Source organism: Stegodyphus dumicola, chromosome X1 (genome assembly GCF_044657685.1).
Source record: "Stegodyphus dumicola isolate Sdum_Otavi_A_Nest chromosome X1, ASM4465768v1".
In the NCBI taxonomy this organism is placed as follows: domain Eukaryota; kingdom Metazoa; phylum Arthropoda; class Arachnida; order Araneae; family Eresidae; genus Stegodyphus; species Stegodyphus dumicola.
In genome coordinates, this window is record NC_140780.1 from 226,944,221 (window position 1) to 226,969,819 (window position 25,599).

Here is a 25,599-nt window from a genome sequence, read left to right on the forward strand (position 1 = left end):
CTATTTGTAGTATTTGTTATGGCTGATAGTTATGCAGTCAGTTGAATAGCCCCGCAACACCAGATAATGCAATTATTGTTCTAAAAATAAGTTTGATGTCTTCCTTTTTTAATTCAAACTTGGGAATAAACTCAATAATAATTTCTTTACAACATAAAGTAAAATGCATTTTTTTGAAAGGAAAAATTTCTCAAACTATTAGTGCAAACGTCTTATGTGGGAAAAATTTTTCAACATATAATGTTTTATGCAAGAATATTTAATATTATTGAAACAAGAAAATACTGGGACATTGTGAAATAAACATCTAAATCAGGAAAAATACGTATACAGGTTTTATAAATACAAAAAATAATTTATACTATCAATGTCACAACATACATGAGAATTATGATCATAATGCTACTGGTAGTAAATTTAATATGAATCATTTATGTCAAAAGAACCACATCTCTTATTAAATTTGGTTGTATCTAAACATACTATAGTGCGCAAATTAATTGTGAAAAAGTGATTTTTTAATAATTTATGTACATATTTTCATATACAATGATAATAATAAAATTAATAAGAAATAGGTCTTCCTTTAGCAGAAATGTCCCCTAGTATGTGCTTAGGCATTGAATCTATTAGTCTTGTGCACATAATTTTTATATCTTTATCATGGAACTAAATTTTTATAGCATTCTTAATCATGCACTCTTTTGTCATATAAATAAGTTTTGCTAAGATGTTCCTTTAGAATATACCATAAGTTTTCAATCATATTTAAGTACGGTGAATTTCCAGGCCAGTTGAGCATAATAATTGTTTATAATATATAATATCATATAAATATAATATAATATCATATATATTATAATATAATAATTAAATATATTATAATATAATATCATATAAATAAGTTTTTTTATCATATAAATAAGTGAATTTCCAGGCCAGTTGAGCATAATAATTGTTTTCCCCCAACATGAACCCCTTCTGACAGATTTCAAAGTGCAGCATGGAGCCAAGTCATGATGAAATGTCCCTGCAAAGGTTTTCAACAATGGCACAGTATTAAGTTTTAAAATTTCAATATACTTCGAAGAATTCACCATTCCGTCAAAAGGAACTAGAATTCCAGTGTCACCTGCAGTGAAAAAAACCCAAACCATCAAACCAAAAATTTATCAATACATTAATTAAATAAAATTTTAAACTCATGACTGGCATTTTCCATGCATTGTTGCTACAATCACTGTAAGGTGTATTTTATGACAACAAATTAGCTCATCTGACAAAACATATAGATGGAACTATATATACCCATAGTAAAGACAGAAAATTGAAACAAACAAGCAACATGAAAGAGAGAAACAGCAATTTTGAATTTAAAAAATACCATATGAATCAAATTCTGAGAAATCGAAAGAATTCAATGAATTTTGGAAAAAAGACAATAACAAGCTAGAAAAATAAAAATGCAGTCAACATTATAAACCTTATCAGTCAAAACAGGAATGAGAATTCTCGATTTTGATTGGATTATGATACTGAAAACGTCTGACCACATGGCAGATTAATGGAAAATGCAACTGACTACAAAAAAGGTTATTGCAAAACATTTTTCATATTTTTTTAATGAAGCTAAACTAAAAATGTTTATCAAATGCTGCAATCAAATAAATCAAATTTTCAATAACTTTCTATCATCAGAGATTTATCTTGATACATCAAGACATCTTAAAAACTGGAAATTTCAGCTCATTTACAAAACTTTCCTGACAGACTTTTGTTCATATTGGGTCATCTGAAAATTTTTACATTTTTTTTTTTTTTATAAAATACCAATAATGAAGTGGGAAAAAAAATCAGTGAATCACAAAAGCAGCATACTATTCTAATTCTGCCATCTTGCTGGCAGCTTGAAAAAAAAATTTTTTTTAAAGCCATTAGGTTTGTTCACAAAGTAGTTATCGAGTAGCTATTTAACAGGCTTCACAGAAATGAAATCCAGGTCATTCAAAGAATTCTGAAGTGACATGAAGAAATGAAATCCAAGGGGGCAAAGCCAAGTGGTGGCACAAAAGGTCCCAGTCATAGTCAATAAGGCTCTGCCTTCAAATGTAATGCCAATCATTGTTATTATGGTAGATGATACCCCAATGATTGTTTTATTAATTTTAAACTTTATTGATGGATTTTATCAATTAAAACTTTGGAATAATTTGAATAGCACTTCCGAAAATTATTTACAGGATAAGAAATTTTTTTAATATATTTTCATGCAAAATAAAGAAAAAAATGTTATTAAATGCTAATTTTAACTTATATAAGAACTCAACTAATAATCTAAAATGATACCAAAAATTACGATACTAGATGTGAAACTTTTTTTTGCAATTTTTTTTATAAAATTAGGCTTAGAGATGCAAAACTCGTTCTGTACGGCGACTACCTTCGATTCCCTTCTGTCCCGCACGAGCGTCTTGAACAAAGGCACGCCGTCACGAAAGGGTTAAACATTTCAACTCATCATTGAATTGTGTCACCAGAAATAGCATTTTTTCATATATACAGAGCAGGATTAACCAACTATGCAAAATAAGCACGTGCTTAGGCATCAAGGAAAGGAGACATTAGGAACTGAAGAAAAGGGGGCCCAAAAAAATTCCCCTGCCTATTTTACCACAGAATGATGTAGCTAAACCAAGACCGAGATAGAAGAAATCAGAGGAAAGCAGAAGTAAATTTATGTAGGAGACCAAAATCTTAAGTGCTTAGGGTTCCTAAAACTTTTAATCCAGCATTGCACATACTGCGCAAATTTTATGACCAGTCCGGCTACCATTTTATCTTTGTTTAAAATAAAGGAACGTACTACAGCCAAAAGTCATTAATTCGGACACCCATAATCCGGAATGATCTATAATCTGGACCTGAAAGCTACAAACTTTCTGCACATGAGTTGCAAGACCTTTACGGCTGCGAATATGCGTGTGCGCATGCGCAAAATATGTTTACGAATGCACGTTTAATGTATAACGGATGGTATAAGCTAAGCTAAAATTATCTAATTCAGTTAATGTTGCAGATTGCGTTGTTCCTTAATCTTCGAATTGGATCTGGCTTATTATTTTTTGCAGACTGTTAGAGCAATTTTATAAAAGTAAGCTTCAACTTTCGATTATGTCAAATAGAATTTCTGATATAGTATATTTACTAATATGTAAAGGATCTACAAAGCGAAAGTATGTTTTGAAGTCAATTAAACAAAAAGTGGAATTACTGCAAAAAATGGATAAAGGCATATCCTTTGTTTATCTAACCATTCCGAAATCTGTTTATCAATTTCATGCTGCTCTGCATGTGTGTGGGGGGGAGAACGTCGCGGCACGCAATGAACTGGAAGGTGATCTGTCAGCACTATCCTTATCTTCAGAGCAGATGTTTTTATTTTATTTGGCTTATAATTCCTTACTAAATGTAGTATTTCATCTCGATGTACTCCTCTTTGATATGATTTAAATCAAATTCCTCGTCATTATAATTTGCTTCCGATAGCGAAGAAAGTGACACAGAGGTTATTGAAAACGAAAAAATTTCGATTGACAAATTAGTCGGTATTCTCGACACAGCAATTATAGGACTTGAACAGAGGAACTTTGTAACTGAACAAGAAATTATGTCTGTTTATAGAATTAAAGAGAAAGTATTATCACATAAAAAAACGAAGCAACTTAAACAACTTGCATTGAAAGAAATGTTTAATAAAGAAAACAAATAAATATTAAGCTTTTTTTTTTTTTTTTTTTTTTTGTAAATTTTGATACCCTTTAGATCATAATTGTTCTTTATTTCATAAATTACGGTTTCATATTTTTAATTTTATAATTTCTGCATGCCATCTTACCAGATTTAAACTGATCTATAATCCGGAAAAATCGATAATCCGGAATCGCCGAAGTCCCGACGAGTCGGGATTAACGACTTTTGACTGTATAACAAAAATGAATTTTTGAATTTTAAATTTTTAGCGCTGCATTGAAAAAAAAATTACACTCCATTTCATACTAGAATCGTGCAACATGAGTAGAAAAGACTGCATTTTAACATTCATTTGGATCAAGGTCACTCTTAATCAGTAGCAAAAAAAAAAATAATTTGATAAAACTCACACTGCAGTTCTAAACTGCACAAATTTCCAGATGACCCAATAATATTTCAATAACATTATTTATACTACAATTAATACTAAATTAACTGAATCCAATTGCATTACACATGAAACTTTGATATGAAGTATTTTACAATTTAGCTCAGAAGTCTGCTTTTTAAAAATATCTTTCAACATTATTTGACTTTAATTTAGGTGCTTTTTTTTTTTCTTTGACATCAAAAGTTTTTTATATTTTTTCATTCAAGTAGGCCACTGAATCAATTTAACTCATGACAACTTAAGATTCATAATTTTTAAATGCTTGCCAATTGCACTTCCTTGAAGCAAAACTGGTCTAAAATTGAAGTAGGTTCATTTCTCTTTGTTCACTTCACTTCTTTTCCATTTATTTCTATCCGAATTTTGATTTTTATGTCAGTTTAGACCCAGGATAATTTCTAACAAACAAAATAGCAAATTCTATTCTTGTAAGATATTCATAAAGTATTTAAAAGAAGAAGAGGTCGTAACTGTTGGGATAAACCTGATGCTATTTAATGAATTTAGTGCAATTGAGGAATAAAATAAGCAAGTTCAATGAAATATTAGAGACTGAAAATAATTTAAGACAGAGGTTACTGTAACAGATAATGATTCTGATTTTAAATTGGTATATGAAAATATACTCTGATACTAAAAATGAAAGACTACAAGAATCTGATTAAAATATTTCAGCAGAATAATGCTGAATGAAAGATTTTGATTCTTTTATTTGTAATATTTTGAATTATGGAAAAAATAACTTGAAATAGAAAATGTGCTGAAATGATGTAAAAGTGACATTTGCAAAAAATTCTTCATTCATCAGTAGATATTCATTCTCCTCCTAGTAATTCTTTTAACATTGTTAAATAACTTATCAGCTTTTTTTCTTCAACATGCCATTCAAACAGCATTTTTTAAGGAAAAATAAAAATGGTCAGTTGTAATAAAGAACAGCAAAACGTCAGTAACACTCCTAACTTTTGCACAGGAACTAAAAGATTTTGCAAAATAGATACTTACATGTGTTACTTTTGACAAACTCAATAACTAAAAAATAACAGACTATGCCAACTCTGAGATTATACTGAAGAGTTCAACTTATAAAATACCTACAACAGCCAATAGCACCAATATGCTCAGATGAAAGCATTTTTTTTGTGTGTGTGTTCTTTTATTTTAGGTCATATGATTACATTGCTTATTTCAAGTATCACTACATTTAGAAATGTCATTAGTGCCTAGTGGCATATAAAACAAAAATTTATGACAGCATATTTTACACTGTTTTCCATTCAGTCTCTTTTACAACAATATTATATTTTTCAGTGAAGAGTAAAATATTCAGCTACCTTGATTTATTGGCTTAAATCTGCTCAACATGCAAGATTGGGGAAGGGGGGGGGAGTCTGCATCTGCAAAATTAGTTAAGAAACAAGTGTGCATTTGTACTATTACTTAAAACAATAAAAAAAACTTACACATTGTTTGGAATTAACATAAGCAAAACTTCTTCTTTATCTAATTTATTATCATTATTCAGATCATAATCATGAGTAAATCGATCTTTCTCCATAATATACTGTTCAGAGGTAGAAACTGGAGTAGCTCCATAAGTATCGGCTACATATTCTTCAAAGCTCAAAAAGCCATCTTTATCTGCATCTCTTTTCCTCATAGCTTGCTCATATACAACCTAAAAAGAAAAATTAAAATTTTTGAAGAAAATATCTATAAGTAATCTGATTATAGCAACTGCATTAAATGAACTGCAATTTAAAAATACAGATTTCTGACTTATGGCAGTATATATGACGAGTACTAAAGTCCATGTAACATACGCTATCAAATTTTCCCTATTTATGTAATTATATACTTAATCATAATTTTATATGAAAAAAAATCAACTTCAAGATACAGAAATTAAGAAATTCCATTGAAACAGAGGAAGATTATCCACTCTAGCAAGAATGACATTCATAAAAAAATCTGCATGGGAAAATACTTGCATCTATATAATGCAGGAGGAAAAACATGCCCACATTTCCCATTTCATACCATTAAAAAATTTCTAGATATTAATCTATTATAGTTTCAACAATTCAGTCGTTGATGAACACACAGTTTCAGCACAGAAAACTGCTCTACAAGCTCAACGAAATTTTAAAGCTTTGTTACATGGTAACAGTAAAATACTAAACATCTACCCAAAATGTCCAGCACAAGTAATTATATTGAAATGCTCCAAAACAGTAAACCTGGTAAAACAATCTAATAGTTCTTAGGTTCCTTAAGGAAGCATGCTACTGCAGAATTACAAAGTATGAATTCCATGAGTATGCAGAAACAGTCTGTATATAATTAAGACCATATTTCTACAGAGTGATTCGTAGTTTTGTCCTTGGCGGTGTAGGATTTCTGTGTTCCATAATACAATGCATTATGTGCAGTGACAAAAACCTGCCATTATTAAGACAGACACAGCTCTAGAACTTTCTACAAAATATCTGTCACTTTATAGACACACTGGTGGGCACAGCCAATGACACTGTCATTATCCATTGATACCATTACAGTATATTCTGCATTGACTGCACGGGTATTGCAAGAAACAAACATTATTTTGAACGTTAGCTATGGAAATTATCAATACATTATGAAATGTGAATGAAAGAAAATTTAATACAGGCTGAATTTTAAAAATAATTTGGAAATATAGTACAGAACTCTGAAAACTTTTAGATACCGGGTGGCGTAATTAAACTGACAGTGCTCACAGTGTTCTGTAGCGTGATCTATTTGTGAGAATGATGCCACATTCTGTAGGAAGATTACAAGACGGGGGACAAAGGATTCCACACAAAAAAAAAAAAAAAAAAAAATAGTTCCAAAAGTCACCGCTAGGGGAATATTTGGCACTGTGTAATAGAAAATAGAGTGTTACCAAATGCAAATTAATACGGAATAAAATTACCTTTTATTATGGACATTTTCTGATTTAGTTCAAGTGCAATATGGCAACACTTTTTAAAAAGCGTAAAATCTGTATAAACACTGATAAAGTCTCGTGATCTGCAATATCACGTACGCTGAGCAAAAGAAGTTCTTTATTCAAATTTCACGTTACATCCATTCGCACAGTGCCAGCAGCTTGGGTTTTAAAAGGCAATGTGGTACATTTCGAATCAATTGGATTGAAAGTTTATGTGCAACGTCTCTTTCTTTAGTCGAGCGTGCGTTACTGGTCAAATTCTTTTACCTCAAGCAGTGCAACGCGTCAGCCGCTCTTTGTGCTTTTAGAACGCACAAAAAAATGCATGAAGGTAATGGTTCTGTGTCAGTTAATAGTCTAAAAGAAATAGTTGCACGTTTGAGAAAACAGGTTCTCTGAAGGTTCAGTCAGGCAGAGGACGAAAATCTGTACCACAGGATACAATCGAAGTAGTTGCCATGGCGATTGTCGACAGAGAACCAGACAATATTGCTGCCACCTCTAGCACTCGTGGAGTAGCTCGGATTATGGGTATGCCTTACAGTACAGTATGGAAAATCTTACAAAAGATAATCAACTTCTATCCGTTCAAGATCAGCCATGTACAGGAGTTACTGTACCCCGATCATGATAAGCGATTGACTTTTGCTCTCACCTTTCTAGCCAGAATGGAGGTGGATGATGCTTGGCCGTGGAAAATCTTATGGGGAGACGAGGCTCACTTTTACCTGAATGGAACTGTGAATACCCAGAACTGCCTAATTTGGGATGACAAACCACCACATGCAGTCACAGCAATTCCCTTACATTCACCAAAGGTAACTGTTTGCTGTGGATTCACAGTGGAATTTATCATAGGTCCATTCTTCTATGAGAACATTACCCCGACAGGACCGGAAACCTGTTCTGTTACTGGAGAGAAGTATCGCCACATGTTGAACAGCTTTGTCATTCCGGCACTTCAGCAAAGACAATGCCTGGGGGAAATCATTTTCATGCAAGATAAAGCCCCTCCACACGTTGCTGTACGGATGCAACAGATGCTACGACAGAAATTCACAACAGAAAGAGTCATTAGCCGCTACTTTCCAACTGCATGGCCACCTCGGTTGCCTGATCTTACCCCATGCGACTTCTGGCTATGGGGTTACCTTAAGTCCAAGGTCTATTATCAAGGACTGGTCCAGGACCAGGTTATGTTGAAGGATAACATATCACGGACTGTACAGGAGATTCCTGCAGACATGTTACTTTCTGCTGTTGTGCATACTGTGCACAGAATGCAATATGTGGTCCACAACAACGGCAGCCACATTGAACCTCATTTGAATGCAAAATAAAAGGTAATTTCCTTATTGATTTGCATTTGTTAACACTCTATTTTTTATTACACAGTGCCAAATATTCCCCTAGTGGTGACTTTTGGAACTAATCGCGAAATCCTTCATCCCCCATCTTGTTTAATCTTCCTACAACATGTGGCATCATTCTCACAAATATATCGCGCTACAGAACACTGTGAGCACTGTCAGTTTAATTATGGCCACCTGGTACTTAATATCAATTCTGTTGACTGTGAAAGTTGACAGAGAAACAGACAAAGCTGTGCCAATCATTTCTGTGGAACTCTGAAAGAACTAATACCTCTTTATTTAATAAACAATCAACATTCAATCTACTTCATTTTTGCAGTTCCTAAAAAGTCTTTTATCCATTTCTACTAATTCATTGGGAAGCTCTCTTTAGTACACTACGAGTACAAATTTCCCATACATAATTATTCCATTCTATGACTGTGTAGTGACTGCATGGTGGTAGTCGAATGATGGCTTATTTGCTGTTCAGTGCTTTTGGTGTTTTAGCTAAGGCTAGCTCATGGTGACATTTACAGACTTAAAAATGGAAGCGTGGTGTGAGAAACCCAAGTTCTGTTGATGACAGAACCTGAATCTACTCCATATGAGTGAAATGCTTTATCATTATTATAAAAAGAGCTCTTTGGTGACGTTTTCAAGAATTACATCTCTTTTAAAATTGCGAACACAGACAAGCTCAAGCAGATGTCATTATTTCCTCCCCCAGCATCTGGTATGTGGTATGAGGAGGTAAGACTCATTGTCCTGATCAGTTTGAGTCCACTGCATCAATGTGTTTTATCGTAGCATTGGTGGGCTGTTGTTCTGCTCCATTCATTGGACTTGGCTAGTTGGGTTCACTGAACATTTGTGAAGTGAGGCACTGAGGGTGGTGCGAGTGATGGTGTTCCGAGTTCCTCAGGTGGGTAGGTGGAGGGTATGTGGTGGTTGCTGATTGATGGCTCACCTTCTGTGCAGTGTTTTTACTTAAGGCTAGTTTGTCACAACATCTATGGACTTGAAGTGGAAAAATGATGAGTCTTGAGATCCTTCAAGGCTAGAGCCTGAAACTCAGCCACCTGAGTGAAAAGCTTTATCATCATCATAAAAAAGCTCTTCAGTGACAATTTCAGGAAATATAACCCTTTCAAATTTATGAGCGTTGGCTGGTTCATGCAGACACCGTAAACTGTTTTGTGTGCCACACACATGCAACCATATCATAGCCATTAATACACATTTTTTTCCCCCACTGCTAGCTGTTTTATAGAAGGAAGGTTCCAAATTTTATTTATTCATTTTTTCAAAAGGCAAGGGAAGTGTGCAGAATACCAGTTAATTTATATCCTTGTTCATAAAAACAAAAAGTGGCTAATCAAGAACATCATGCTCACCCATACATTAAACTGCTTACTACATGATACTGCTTGGCATTACTACATTGTACTGCTTGGCAACAGCTTCACAGTTGCATGTAATAATGAGGATAACATGCAAGTACCCAATTTCATTTCTTTTATGAATAAAGGGGAAAAGAAAAAAAAAATTTAAAGCATGTATGCTCTTACCTGGTACATACGTTCAAACTCTTCAGGATGTGAAAAAGCAGGAAATTCAGATTTATCTAAAATGCCATCTTTATTTACATCTGCAGCCTCAAACAGCTCTTTATCATTCTGCAACATCTAGCAAAAATAAACATAAAAATGGCTCGCATATTCCACATTCACAACAATAAATAAATAAATAAAATGAACCTCTTTTGCAAATACATTAAATGCACAGTGTGAAAAAAATGAATGGACAGTTCTATATCTCCCATTCTACTGGGCCAATTGACAAAATTCAAATTCCGTTTCCCATGTCTCAAAAGCGTGACTTAGGATATATGTTAGATTTTTATACAGCATTGTTCTAACATAGGTATTTTGACACAAAATCGGACTTTTTCTAAAATGACATACCAAATTTTTTTCATATTTCGATTCTATGACTCAAATTATGCCTAAATATTAAATTTTGTGAAATTTATGGTGAAATTTTAAAATTTATCTTGGCCCATTTTTTTAAGTTAGCGCCAAGAATAATTCACTTGGCAAGATTCTTAATTTATAGTAACGTATTTTCCTTTCCTTTTTTTCATTGGAGACAAGCAGGGGGGTAGTCATCATTCATATTTTCAGATAATTTTATATTCAAATAATTTTAGCAAAGTGCATAAACCACATTTGCCATTTTCGCTTATAACACACATACTGAATTTAAAAACATGCCAATATGTAAATTCATGTACAGCCTAGGAAATTTTGAAGGAAAAAACTAACTTTTTCCAGATATGATTAGGATGGGACATTTGCTTTAAGACAATGGTAAAACTTTTATAGGTCATAATACAAAATTTTTTTCGAAAAATTATTCACTATAAAAAAAATGCTTTTAATTGCTAAACACATTTTTAGGAAATATTCCCAAGAATATTTCAAATTTTCCAGTACATCATTATTTTCAGTAGTTTATCCTTGAGCATGTTTTCAAAATTTTAATACATAATCATAAAAAAACATATCTTTATGACTAGCTAATGAATATTAATAAAGAGTATACACTGAAGTGACAAAAGTCATTGGATACCTCCAAATATTTTGTCGGTCCTCCTTTTGCTCGGCGAAGTGCAGCAACTTGACGTGCCATGGACTCAACAAGTCGGTGGAAGTCCCTTGCAGGAATATTGAGCCATGCTGCCTCTATAGACGTCTATAATTGTGAAAGTGTTGATGGTGCAGGGTTTTGGGCATGAACTGACCTCTCGATGATGTCCCATAAATGTTCGATGGGATTCATGTTGGGTGATCTAGGTGTCCAGATCATTCACTGGAATTGTCCAGAATGTTCTTCTAACCAATCACGAACAATTGTGGCCCGGTGACATGGCGCATTGTCATCCATAAAAATCCCATCGTTGTTTGAGTACGTGAAGTCCATGAATGGCTGTAAGTGATCTCCAAGTAGCTGAAGGTATCTATCCATTTCCAGTCAATGATCAGTTCAGTTACACCAGAGGACCGAGTCCATGCCATGTAAAAACAGCCCAGACTATTATGGAACCACCACCAGCTTGAACAGTGTCTTGTTGACAACTTGGGTCCATGGCTTCGTGGGGTCTACGCCACACTCGAACCCTACCATCAGGTCTTACCAACTGAAATTGTAACACATCTGACCAGGCCATGGTTTTCCATTCGTTTAGGGACCAACCGATATGCTCAGCCCACGAGAATCGCTGCAGGTGATGTTGTGCTGTCAGTAAAGGCACTCGAGTCGGTCTTCTGCTGGCATAGTCCAAGGAAGACAAATTTCGCCGCACTGTCCTATCGGACACATCCCTCGTACATCGCACATAGATTTCTGTGGTTATTTGATGCAGTGTTGCTTGTCTGTGAACATTGACAACTCTACGCAGACGTCGCTGGTCTCGGTCATTAAGTGCAGGTAGTCGGCCACTGCACTGTCCATGGTGGGATGTTATGCCTGAAATTAGATACTCTTGGCACACTCTTGACACTGTGGATCTCGGAATGTTGAATTTCCTAACTATATCTGAAATGGAATGACCCATGCGTCTAGCTCCAACTACCATTCCGCGTTCAAAGTCTGTTAATTCTTGTCGTGCGGCCATAATCACGTCAAAGCCTCTTCACATGATTAACTTGAACACAAATGAAAGCCCTGCCAAAGCACTTAGCATTTATACATTTTCTATGCGATACTACTGCCATCAGTATATTTGCATATTGCTATCCCATGACTTTTACCACTTCAATGTAATTGTAAATTTTCTTCCAAGTATAAATTCCCATCATTGCATTTTAAAATTAACACTTGAAAAAAAAAAAAGTTTTGAAAGTTCATTCAGGAAAAATAATTGTATCATTATATATTTAAGACCCAACTGAGATTAACTTGACAGAAATGTCAGTCATATTGAAAAATTTAAAAATGAAAAACAATAAAAGTTAAAGAACCTGGAAGTCATCGGATGTTTTGTCTACACTTCCTATCATATCATCATCCATAATGCCAAAAACATCAGCAATGTGTTCTTCCCAAGTAACTTTCCCATCTCCATCACCATCTTCATTTTCCATTTCTTGCATTGCTTCTTCTTCTGTCAGCATTCTAGATTCAATATCAAACTCATTTTCCATTTTATAGATACATAAAATATAAACTTAAGAGCTATAATGGAATTTCTACTGAAAAATGACATAAAAAGTTAAAAACGATACTCCCAAAACAATAATTTTAACAATGTGTCAAATAAGATGACTTTTATCTGTTAGAAACAAACAATATACAACAACTTATGTTCACATTTTAGTAGTATGCATGTATGTGTGTGTGTATGCCTTTATCAAACTAAGCTTTCATTTCATATTTACTATGATGACATCATATTTTAATATGAACTAACTACACCATACATTTATTGACTTATTAATTGTTACAAATCAAAGGCTGCATGAGTTGCAAGAAATGGGTTGTTGCTGCAAAAAACTAAAAGAAACACAAATCAAATGTACAACTCATTATACAAGTTGAAAATCCTATGCAACCAGTTCTACTAGATACTCAGCCCAGAAAAAACTACCAGTTTTAGGGCCATTTGAGCATAGTTAAGCTACATATTATGCATTGTGTATAAAAGATACATGCAGCTATTTCTGGAAATAATAGAAATATTATACAGTACAAAGTCCATAATCCGGACTCATCGTGACTTCGGCAATTCTGGATTAGGGGTTTTCCGGATTATAGATCATCAATTTAAATCTGGTAAGACGGCATGCAGAAATTATACAATTTAAAATACGAAACCGTAATTTATGAAATAAAAAGCAATTATGATCTAAAGGGTATCAAAATTTATAAAAAAAAGCTTAATATTTATTTGTTTACTTTATTAAACATTTCTTTCTTTCAATATAAGTTGTTTAAGTCGCTTCATTTTTTGTGCTAATATTTTCTCTTTAATTCTATAAACAGACATAATTTCTTGTTCAGTCACAAAGGTCCACTTTTCAAGTCCTGTAATTGCTGTGTCAAGAATACAGACTTACTTGTCAATTGAAATTTTTGCGTTTTCAATAACATCTCTGTCACTTTCCTCACTATCGGAAGCGGTATTTTCTGGATCTAGAACCATAACTGCAGATTTCGCCGTAAGTTGATTGATGATTGGGGCATTGTCGTCGCAATGAAATACTTCTGTTATATCAACTTCATTTATTACCGCTTCTCCACATTTCTTTACAAAATCCAATAACTGGAAAATTTCACCTTTTGTTTGCGATGTCCGAAAACCTTCAAATTCGCAGCTATCATCTTTATCGTCCTCAGCATGAAATATGGCAGCTAGCCATAAATTATGCCAAGTATTTTTTAACGTATCTGGAGGCACATCACATTTGTAACTTTGAGGTCTGGATTATAGATCATTCTGGATAATGGATGTGCAGATTACGGACTTTGTACTGTACCATATATTTCCTTGGCAAAAATTTGAATGATTTCCAGGAACAGAAGTGTGTTAAAAAAGCTGCTTTACAAAAGTTAGTAAAGATTTTCTAACAAAAAGAATTAAAGAAATAAATTTATTTAGCATTCCTTAATACACACACAAAGGGGGGGAACATTAAAATTAAGCTTTGAATTAGCTTGAGCAGAAAATATCACAGAATGGATATTAACTCTATTAACAAAATCTCACTGCTCAGATCAGTCACCCCATACAATAAAACTCACTTTTAAGTATCAGTAAAAAGTATACAGGGCAGATAAAAAAAACCTTAACACATTTCATAAATACATAAAAAAGCAATCAGGGTAGGTCTGTAAGAACCACAAGTATGTTACCTTATATAGAAAAGTCGCCTCTGCCTACAGTCAGTACAATTCAATGCAAGCACTTTAACATGAACAACATATGAGCTAATAATATACCTTGTCAATTTACATTTCAAAATAGACTCTGTAACATATGCAATTGCAGCAATCATACAACTTTTCAATTCATAGAGATTAATATGACACTTTCATTTGATAAATTTTGTTTCTAATGCATTCTCTACAAGAAAAAGTCAAGTGGTTTGGTTTAACTGATTATGGTGAAGCACTCAAGGGTTTTCTTCCTACAGGAAGGGGATGCCCTTTGTGGATGACTTTCTAAAGGAAACTGTCTCACATACATATTACACATGGGGAAAACCATGAAAACGCCCATGCAGTCAGCCCGTTCACGGGGTTCAAACCTCAAACTGAACTAGCAGTATTCAGAGAGATTACTGCTTGACTGCTGGTGGGCTAAAAGTCAAGTGGTGTGATTTCTGAATACACTAGAGGCCAAAAGATAAGACCATTCTGTCCAGGAGATTAGTGTGGAAATTCTTGATTTAAAAAGTCATGTGCAGTGTTATTCTAAGGTAGAGGGGCACCATTTTGATGTCAAATGATTTTTGAATAAAAATGATAAATCTCAGTCACCTCAAATCTAATCATATTTAAATAAGCTTCTTTTGTCACTGTTTTTTCATGGAAAAAGAAAGGCACAGGTACACAATCTGCCATTAAACCATACCGCAGATACTTTTCAAGATCATTCCTGATGTGCTCCATTACATAGTACAAATTTTTATTTACGTCCTGAATTCGAACAATATGGTGGTTCACTTGATCTGAAACATGGCAAGTCACTTTCTGTAAACACAACATTTCACAAGAAGTCACAACCTTCCTCTACATAATTCAGTACCCACACAGTGAAGATGTAATGATGAGGCTTGATATTAAATTGGGTATCACATAATAACAGCATTTTGTGTGTAAAAGGACAAAATTTTACTTCCTTCTACAAAGTAAAGGAAGCAGTGCAACCTGAAAAAAAAAATCATGTTTCAACAGAAATATCTATGTTGACCATTCCCAAAGTTATCTGGACAATTCTTTTGTGTAATTTATCTATGTACAGAGAGAATAAAGGCCCTTTGTAAAAGAATTGTAAATTGGATTTAAAAGAGCTTTTTTCGTGATGTCTGTACATACATATATGCCACGCATAGCTAAAAATTATTAACATTGAAATTTTGCATATGGGACTGCTATAACATCTAGTTGCACACTTTTCTTTTTTATGTAATCAGCAGAACCAAATATACATGTTTATTTATATATATATATGTATACAGTGCATCCGTAAAGTCATGATGCATTTTTGATCGGTCTCAGGAAAGGAACAAAACAAGATAGAAATGCAAAATCACCAAACAAAAGAAAACCTCTTAAAGTTTCATACCTATTCAGTGCAGTTTGATGTGGGCTCCATTTGTTGTCTTACAAACATCTAAATGATACTCAAGTTCTTCCCACACATGACTAAGGACATCTGGTCTAAGAGAGTGAACAACGTCTGTGATTCTCTGTTTTAAATTATTAACGTTGTTGATACATTCACTGTACACAGGCTGCTTGACATAACCTCACAAGTAAAAATCAAGGGTGTCAGATCCGGGGATCTTGGTGGCCATGGTTTGACAGAACCCCTGCCTATCCACCGCTGGGAGAATGTTGTGTCCAGAAACTCGCCAACAATGTTGGCACAGTGTGGAGGACCACCATCATGTTGAAAGATAACATCTAGAAATTGTGGCACTGCATACAATTCCAACATTTCAAGGTAGTTGTCTGCTGTCACAGTCTGCTCTGCAAAGAAAAATGGTTCTATCACTTTATCATGCATCAAGCCACACCATATGTTCACTTTAGAGCTATTACGTTTTTATACGTGTACGTATAAGGATTCTCAGGAGCCCATATTTGGAAGTTATGCTGATGAACATATCCACTAACATGGAATGTTGCCTAATCGCTAAACACAATCTTCTCCAGAAATTGGTTATCATTGTAGATCTCATGAAGCATATTTGCAGCAAATGCGAATCGTTTGGGTCTAGCCGTCGGTTTGATAGCGTGCAACAGCTGCAGTTTGTAACTCGTTAAACATAGATGTTTCTTTAACACTTTATGAACTGATGTCTTGCTTAGGTGTAAATGTCGAGCACATACATGCACTGGTTTTTCAGGGTTTTTTTAGGTAACTCTCCCGTATAGCCCACAGACTCCTCACTGACTGATGGGCTGGCAGAACGGGGTTTGTCCAACAAACTGCTGGTATCCTTCAACTACTTATCCCACCAATTAATGTTATTCGTATGTGGTGGCAATTCATTGCACACGTGACAATATTCACGCTGCATTTGGTCATGGATTCGAATTTTGTAAGCCATAGAACACAATGAACTTTTTTCTGTATGGTCCACATCACAACTCATGTGAACATACTTGGGCTGATATACTGCTTCGCTGTTCGCTATGTTGCCTCATCACCTGTGTGCACATACGCTTGCACATTATACTATGGAAACTTGGAGAGTTTTCCTTTTATCTGGTTAAGATCTCACATTTCTATCTTGTTTTGTTGCTAGTTCCTGTGCCCGATCAAAAGTGCATCATGACTTTAAGGACGCATTGTATATACACATACAATATACCCACTTCCTTCCTTGGCAAGTCCTTACTCGTCCTTTACTTTTTCAATCATTGGTTGTAGTTATATACTTCCAATAACAGAAGTGTTTTATATGATGAAAATATTCATGTTTTGACAATGTAAAATTCTTTAAAAAATTTAATTTTCAATAAATAATGAAATCTAACTTTTAATGTGATCTCAGGCTTTTGATGTCATTTTCAACTTGCTTTGAGAGACTTTTTTATTTGGTTAGAGTAATCTGAAGAAATAAGTTTACATAAAGTGCAGCAAAAAGTGTGCATAATTTAATAGGCTGCATAAGGAAGTCATGTGGTCATCAGGTATTTTATGAAACAATTGATCAGTTGTTACTGATAGCATTTTTAGTTTTCTCACTACTCTACTGAAGGTTTTCTGTAGGTTACAAGGGCAAGCATAACCAATTTTTTCAATACCAACATCACAGGTGTTCGGTCTTCCATCCAATTAACAAGGACATAACCAGTTTCCAGAAAATTTTGATGCAATAATAAGATGCTATTATGGCATGAAGTGACTTTATTATATTTTTCTGGAAAATTCTTTTCACCTGCATGACAGATTAAGTCTCAAAGTATCAGCCAAAACAAATTATGTTCTTTGATAGAGAAACTATTACACAATTGTAGAAAATATCATTTTTACTAGATAACTGGACCTATCTGTTTTACTCTTTAATAATTAAAAAAAAACTTTATTACACAGTCAACTAACAAACCTGAATTTCCACTGTCTACCTCACCTATTTCCATATAAGTATTTGATATACGTCTAAGTTTCTCAATAAACCATGTATACTCAAAGCCAGATCTGAGTTTTAAAAGTAAGGATGTGCATACCTAGTTATATGAATTAAACTTTACATTTTCATTCAAAAATAATTTTTAGAGGAATAAAATTACCATCACTGTAATAGAATCTTTTTTCTTTTCTTTTCTTTTTTTTTTTTTTTTTTTTTTTTTTTTGCTGAGATAGAAGGCAGGGTGAGACATTTTTGCTCTGAAAACTCCAACATCTTACATACATTTAAAAAGGACTTTGTTTTTCACAAATACTACTGAATGCCCACTTTACCAATTTTCACAAATCCCCCGAATGCTCACTTTATCAAAGAATGGGATTACAAGCCATCATTGTTCCAGTCCGCATGACTACTAAACTTACTGCTAAACCATAAGGTACTATTCACTGGTCTAAACAAGATAGTCCTACTTCCAAACAAGTTCAAAAATGAAATAAAGGACTTCCAGCTCAGGATGCAATATATCAAAAAATTAATGTTAATGGTAAAAGGGTATACTGCCCCTATAAAAGCAATAATCACTTCACAGCTACACTTTCTAAGGAGGTTTAAGAATATTTGGTACTATTTGGTTTTGAGGGCCATAAAAAATCACCAAACTATTGTTGATGCCAGTGCTGCCAAAAATAATTGCGGTAACCCTAACGCAATTGGAAGTATAATAGTAAACAACTATTTAAGATTGATGTTTTAATTTAGATGAAAGTTTAATTTCATATAATACTTTTTTATTATTATAATTTATATGAAAAAGGCTAAACATGACTGAATGGAAGCAGAAGAGTAAATAACTATTTCAGATCATTATTATAATTTATATAAAAATTGCTAAGCATAACTGAATGGATGCCTGCATCGCTATTTCTCTACCGAGTTATCGCTAAAGCATAATTTCATCTCGTTGGCTGTTCAAACATAATTTTCTATGATAAATGATGCCTTTTCTTTGAAAAAAATTCTCGGTTTTAAAGTGCAGAATCGCCCACTTATTTGTTTGCCGCTTTTTACAAGGGTAAAAACAATTGGATTTTTGTCAATTTTCTTTTACTTTTTAAGTGAAAATAGGTCGATGTGTACATAAATAAAGACAAGGGTGTGCGCAGTGCCATTTTTGTGGAATTCTGGGATTTTTTTTTAAAAGGTCAATGTGTACATGGATACCGAGTACGTGCAATTCTTAAAAATGCATCAAGCAGTGGGTGATTTTGCACTTTACCCAAAATTCTATTGCAGACTTTTCGTCATGGGCAATTCCCAAGTTGTTAAATCCATAGGATATCAAAAGAGGATTTAAAAATTAAACTAGTATTTCAATAGCATCTTAAGAAATATAGAACTATATAAACTTATGCAATCTGAAATCGGCGCGTACGCTAGATTTGGTGCACTGTTAAATGGCCGTGTTTGCTAGATTTGGTGCCTTTTGTGCATACATTTTCACTGCAATTTTTTTACGATCCTCAAACCGGAATAGTACTGAATATTTTAACAGATAAGGAAGTATGAAGGTAAGCAATACCTTTAATTATGCCAGCCTGTTTTATCTCTCTAACAAATCACTGACTAACCCACAAATGAAATTATGAGCAATAAAAACCTAAACTACCTTCCCCTAAATAAAAATAATTACAAGCGGTTTCAATACGGCCAGAAAAATTTAAAAGTGTAGCACCTCCAGCAATACAAAAAAAAATTCAAACTTTCAATGAAGTTAAATTCAAGAAGCCAAAGGAAAATTTTAAATTTTATTCTAAACTCACAAAAAAGTAACTGCAGCTAAATTTCTTACCACATCATCAACAAATACATCAGAATTTGATTTAACAATGCAGTGGTAATAGAGCTACATCTAAATTATTTAACGGCTATGATTTCCTTAATGGCATCATACATATGAAAAATCCCGCCTATCAAAGAACTATCCTCCAATACCTCCAAAGATGAAATTATTCAAACACTTTCAGGAAGGGGATTTCAGGTACAGAAAGCTGAACAACTTATCCATAATTACAAAAGAGGAAACTACTGTTATATATGCCCTCGCTTGGTGACAAATTTCTCGCCAAAAATATTTGGCATGAAACCCCACGGTGCCATATTACTATCTAAATTTTTTGTCTACGTTTCGAATTTTAAGCCTAAAATGTCTCCAAAAACACACAATTTAAGATAAAAATCTGAAACAAAAACAAAAAATTTAGATAGCAAAAACGTAAAGTTTCTAACCAAAAATATTTGACAAGAATCCATGTACACAGCGATATGTTTTAACTTTAAAAAAGATTGCAGAATTGCGCAATCTATGCAACGAAGGAATCTACGAACTACGCACACCTAGCTTAAATAAACATAACAACAAATTTCAAAGAATACCATGTACACAGGTGTTCTGTTTAAACTTAAAAATATCTACGAATTGCACAACCTAGCCAGCAAAGGAATCTACGAACTACGCACACCTTGCTTTAATAATTTAACATAACAACAATAAATAAAGATGAAATGGACTTTCAACCTCAATGTGTTGTTTGCGATGAAATCCAAAGTACGAAACCATCGTTTCTTAAAGGACATCTTGAATCTAAGCATGCCAATTTAAAGGATAAACCTGAAGAAATTTTAAGTGGAAATTATCGGAGTTCGAATATAGTACACAAATAATGAAATGTGTTTTTACTTCAAGTGAAAAGTTAGTTACTTAGTAAGCCTAAGAATTGCTAAGACTAGACAGGCTCACAGTATTGAAGAAAACTTTATATTACCAGCAGCTAAAATATCATTTTAACATCATTCAATGAAAAAGCGGATAATGAACTTAAAAATATTCCATTATCAAATGATACAGTTAAGTCCAAGAATTCATGAAATTGCAAATTCCATAAAAGAGACACACAAAAAATATAAAAAACAGTAAGTATTTCACACTGCAATTGGATGAAAGTACTGACATAACGAACTTTGTTCAATTATTAATTTACACACGTTTCTAAGAATATAAGTGAATTGCCGAAGAGTATTTATTTTGTGCATCTTTTTATGATAGAGCAACTGCAAATGAAATTTTTAAAGTAATTGAGAATTTTATTATATTGTTTTTAAAGAAAATATATTCATTTTCAAAGTAATTGACAATATTCCTTGGATAAGCGCATTGCTGTATGCAGTGACAGAACTCGGACATTAACAGAAAAATATTCCGATGTTATTTCTCAAATAAAGAAAGTCACACCTGAAACTAAATTTACTCGCTGCTCCATTCATTGTGAAGCTTTAAGAGCCAAAAAAAATCCCAGATACCTTAAAATTGCTTTGAATCAAGCTGTGAAAATTGTTAATTTTATTGAAAGCCAAGCTTTAAATTCAAGAAAATTTACCATTTTATGCCAAGCGATGGCCAGTGAACATTAAAGGCTTTTGTTATGTTCCGTAGTAAGGTTCATCCAGAGGCAAAGTTTTAAACCAACTTTCTGAAGTTGGATCAGAAATTCAAATTTTTCTCTGCGATTCAAAATTTGGATTGGAAAAATTTTTTTATTTAGTGAATTATGGTTTTCGCATTTAGCATATTTAGCTGATATTTTTGGAAAGTCAAATGAATGAAATTTAGGATTGCAAAGACAAAGTGTTAATTTGTTTACCATTAGAGATAAAATAAAAGCAATGATAAAAAATCCCAAGCTAATAATCAAAGAATTCAATAATAAAATTTGAAGCTTTTTACCATTTAAAGAAATTTTCTATGTGAAAATAATTTGAAAATAAAAGAAGAATTAGCATCTGACATTAAAATCATTATTTTTCATTGTTAAATAATTTCAACATGTATTTTCCCGAGGATTGTTAAAAAGAAAATTGGATTAGAAATCCATTTGTTCAAATGTACCTGAAATTTTATCTCTTAGAAAAAGAACAATTGATAGAAATTCTCTGTGATCGAACTCTAACTGAAGATTTCAAAAACAACAGACTTGTTAACGTGAGGCTGAACCAAAAAACAAAGTCATTTTAAAAAGTTATTAAATTTTTATTGCTCTTTTGCACAACCTATTTGTGTGAACAAGGATTTTCTTCCACTTTCTATTCAAAAAATAAATACAGAAAAAAAATTAAAAGTGGATCCTAATTTAAGGTTAAAACCAAGTGAAATAAGACCAGACATAAAGAAACTAATCTCTCTTAAACAGGCCTAAATTTCACACTAAATTTTAGAATTAAAGTATTATGACTTAAATTTTGATAATCAAAATAACCAATTTTTAATCTAATATTTTTTATGTGTGCATATTTAATACAAACACCCAATAAGTCGTACAAATGGGGAATATAAATGTTTTAAAATTTTTCTAGTTTAGATGGTACGTGTTAGTCAAAAGGTTGAGAACTGCTGGCTTAGACTAATTTTTATTTTCCATGCACGTAAAGGGAGGGGAATGTAGGAGAGAGCAAAAATTTGATGGAATGTGAATAAATATTCCTGATTTAAGAACTTCTTTTTCCTTCACCAATAGAAAATTAGATATCCAAGCTACATACGCATATGATCGCAAAATCCAATTTGTAAGCTCTTTTCTGTCAACAAATGAATCTTCATTTTCATCCATCTTATGAGCTAAAAGTTTCAATCTTGCTTTTGCTTCACTTGGAGACAACTTATGAAATTCTTCAGCAGCTTGACGACTTCCTTAAAATAAAAATACAAGTATTTCAAATAAAAATACCGACACCCTCTAACAGTTAAATCACTTGAAATAAATGAAATGATAAAAAATGAAGAATATTTGATATAAATTGGTCAGTGGAAAAGAATTTGTAGAAACTCTCTCCAAAAAACAAAACAACCAAAAAAAAAAAAAAAACTGTTGATTAGTTCATTATCATGAGTCAACAGAATTCGAATTTATTTCAGTAAAATTACTCTTAATTAAAAATATAAATTATAGTTTCATAAATTTACGCATGCTGCATTCTATACTAAATTTTGGCTAATCTTTGGAATATGGTAGCAGGTAGTTTGGTGACATTTTGGTAAGGCGATAAAGGTTACTTACTAGCTAGGACTTTATCAGTGTATAAGGATAAAGTCAAGAGTGTGCGCAATGCTATTTTTGTGCAATTCTGGGATATTTTTTTAAAGTGAAAATAGGTCGACGTGTACATGGATACCGTGTATGTGCAAATCTTAAAAACGTGGTAAGCAGTGGGCGATTCTGCACTTTCTCCCAGTTTCGCACCTAATCTTCGTCATGATTAAGCACTTTTGTTCCATAAAAGTTCTAGCATAAGCGTAATTCGGCTAGCAGATTGTTGGAAAAAAATGTTGAGTAAAAAAAAACAAAACAAAAAAAAAAAAAAAAAAAAACATGCCTTTACTTCGTGAAAACAAAATGGTGTCCAAAACAAAACTAGCAGATTGCTGTAGCAGGGTTGGTCACCAAATTTTAGCCAAAAAATTGCCAAGTTACCATAATCCAAAGATTAATCTAAATTTTTAATACTAAAAATCATAAAAATATAAGCTGAAGAATCAAAAGGCATAGACAGTTAAAACTAAATAAAATTTTCAAGGTTGACAAGCTGAAACCACACTGAAATATTAGTAAAATACAAACTTCTGTAGACGGCCCATTTGGTTTATCAGCTATAACTGGAATTGAATGCAGCTGATAAAGAAGACGGTCATCTGCAAAAGCTCCTATTTTACTAATGTTTAAGAGTGATTTTAGTACGGTGACCTAAAACATTGTGTTTCATATAAAGATACAATTCGTGAAATGTATAAAAACACAAAGAACAAAATGTACAGAAAAAGAATGTACAAATACAGAAGTACTGAATCAAGTCTCAAACAGAAGTCAACCACTTGATTTCAGTACTTACCAATCTATAATAAATTAAAAATTATTCAGAAATATATTTATTAGAACTTCTGAAACGAGACTTTTATTATAAAATTACATAGTTAAATATTTTCTCCAAAGGAAATCAATTTATTACGGCTGTCTCAGATTACCTACTTACATTACTGCAATGCCTGAATTTTTAAGTTATCTAGATTATAATACAGTCAAAAGTTGTTAATCCGGACACCCATAATCCAGAATGATCTATAATCCGGACCTCAAAGCTACAAACTTTCTGCGCATGCGTCAATGCATAATGCGTTCACGCATGTGTGCATGCACATAATATGTTTACACATGCGCGTTTAATGTATAACAGACGGTATAAGCTAAGCTAAAATTATCTATTTCAGTTAATGTTGCAGATAGCGTTGTTCCTTAATCTTCAAATTGGATCCGGCTTATTACTATTTGCAGACTGTTAGAGCAATTTTATGAAAGTAAGCCTGAACTTTCGATTACCTCAAATAGAATTTCCGATATATATTTACTAATATGTAAAGGATCTACAAAGCAAAAGTATGTTTCGATGTCCATCAAACAAAAAGTGGAATTGCTGCAAAAAATGGATAAAGGCATATCCTTTGTTTCTCTAACCATTCCGAAATCTGTTTATCAATTTCACGCTGTTCTGCAGGTGTGTGGGGGGGCTTCGCAATGAACTGGAAGTTGATCTGTCAGCACTATCCTTATCTTCAGGGCAGATGTTTTTATTTTATTCAGCTTATAATTCCTTACTAAATGTAGTATTTCATCTCGATGTATTCCGTCTTTGATATGATTTAAATCAAATTCCTCATCATTACAAATATCACGAGTACACATCAAATAGTTTTCTGTTTGCAATTTTCTAATTTCGACTATGCGTAATGTATGCTTTATGCATGCACGCGTTGAAAGAAATGTTTAATAAAGTAAACAAATAAATATTAAGCTTTTTTTTTTTTTTTTTTTGTAAATTTTCATACCCTTTAGATCATAATTGCTCTTTATTTCATAAATTACAGTTTCATATTTTTAATTTTATAATTTCTGCATGCCATCTTACCAGATTTAAACTGATGATCTATAATCCGGAAAAATCGATAATCCGGAATCGCCGAAGTGCCAACGAGTCCGGATTAAAGACTTTTGACTGTACAAGGGAACAAAGGTCGAAGATCAGATATTAAAGAAACTACTAATGTAATCAGTGTAACATGAGTATATTTGCAAGACTATAATTTTGAAGGTTAACTGATACTTCTTTAGTTACAGGAACGAAAATGACAAAGAAGCATTCTTCTACAGTACATATATTCTTGTGTGTTTCTGTGATTTGCAATATCTCAGGACTATAATTTTGAAGGTTAACTGATACTTCTTTAGTTACAGGAATGAAAATGACAAAGAAGCATTCTTCTACAGTACACATATTCTTGTGTGTTTCTGTGATTTGCAATATCTCAGGAACATGAACTATATTTCCTTTTTTCCCTTGTATTTTGGTACTTTTTGATTATCTGATTAAAAGTCCCGAACCCACAAACCACTTTGTGAATCAGAAAAAAAAGTTTGTCTGGCTATCTTTACAGCTCATAGGTATTGTTTTGTTTCATAACTAATGATAATAAAAGTATTTTTATAAGAAACAAGGCCTTTTATGAGAGTGAAAAATCTATATGGCCATATCTTTACAGCCAGTGGATACTGTTCAGCAAAATGACAGTTAAAAAGCATGAAAATCCACAGACACTCAAATGTG

The 25,599-nt window shown here is 33.0% G+C and overlaps 1 protein-coding gene across 1 annotated transcript in view; it reads right to left on the bottom strand.

Annotated features, from left to right (window-relative positions):
- The window catches only part of LOC118189172 (reticulocalbin-2), a 41,638-nt gene that overhangs the window by 10,900 nt on the left and 5,139 nt on the right, over positions 1-25,599 (bottom strand). Inside the window, exons 2-5 of the mRNA XM_035359728.2 lie at positions 22,489-22,636; positions 12,553-12,706; positions 10,099-10,215; positions 5,665-5,879 (exon numbers count right to left, since the gene is read on the bottom strand). Of these exons, the coding sequence (XP_035215619.1) occupies positions 5,665-5,879; positions 10,099-10,215; positions 12,553-12,706; positions 22,489-22,636 (634 nt within the window). The remainder of the gene's footprint in view (positions 1-5,664; positions 5,880-10,098; positions 10,216-12,552; positions 12,707-22,488; positions 22,637-25,599) is intronic.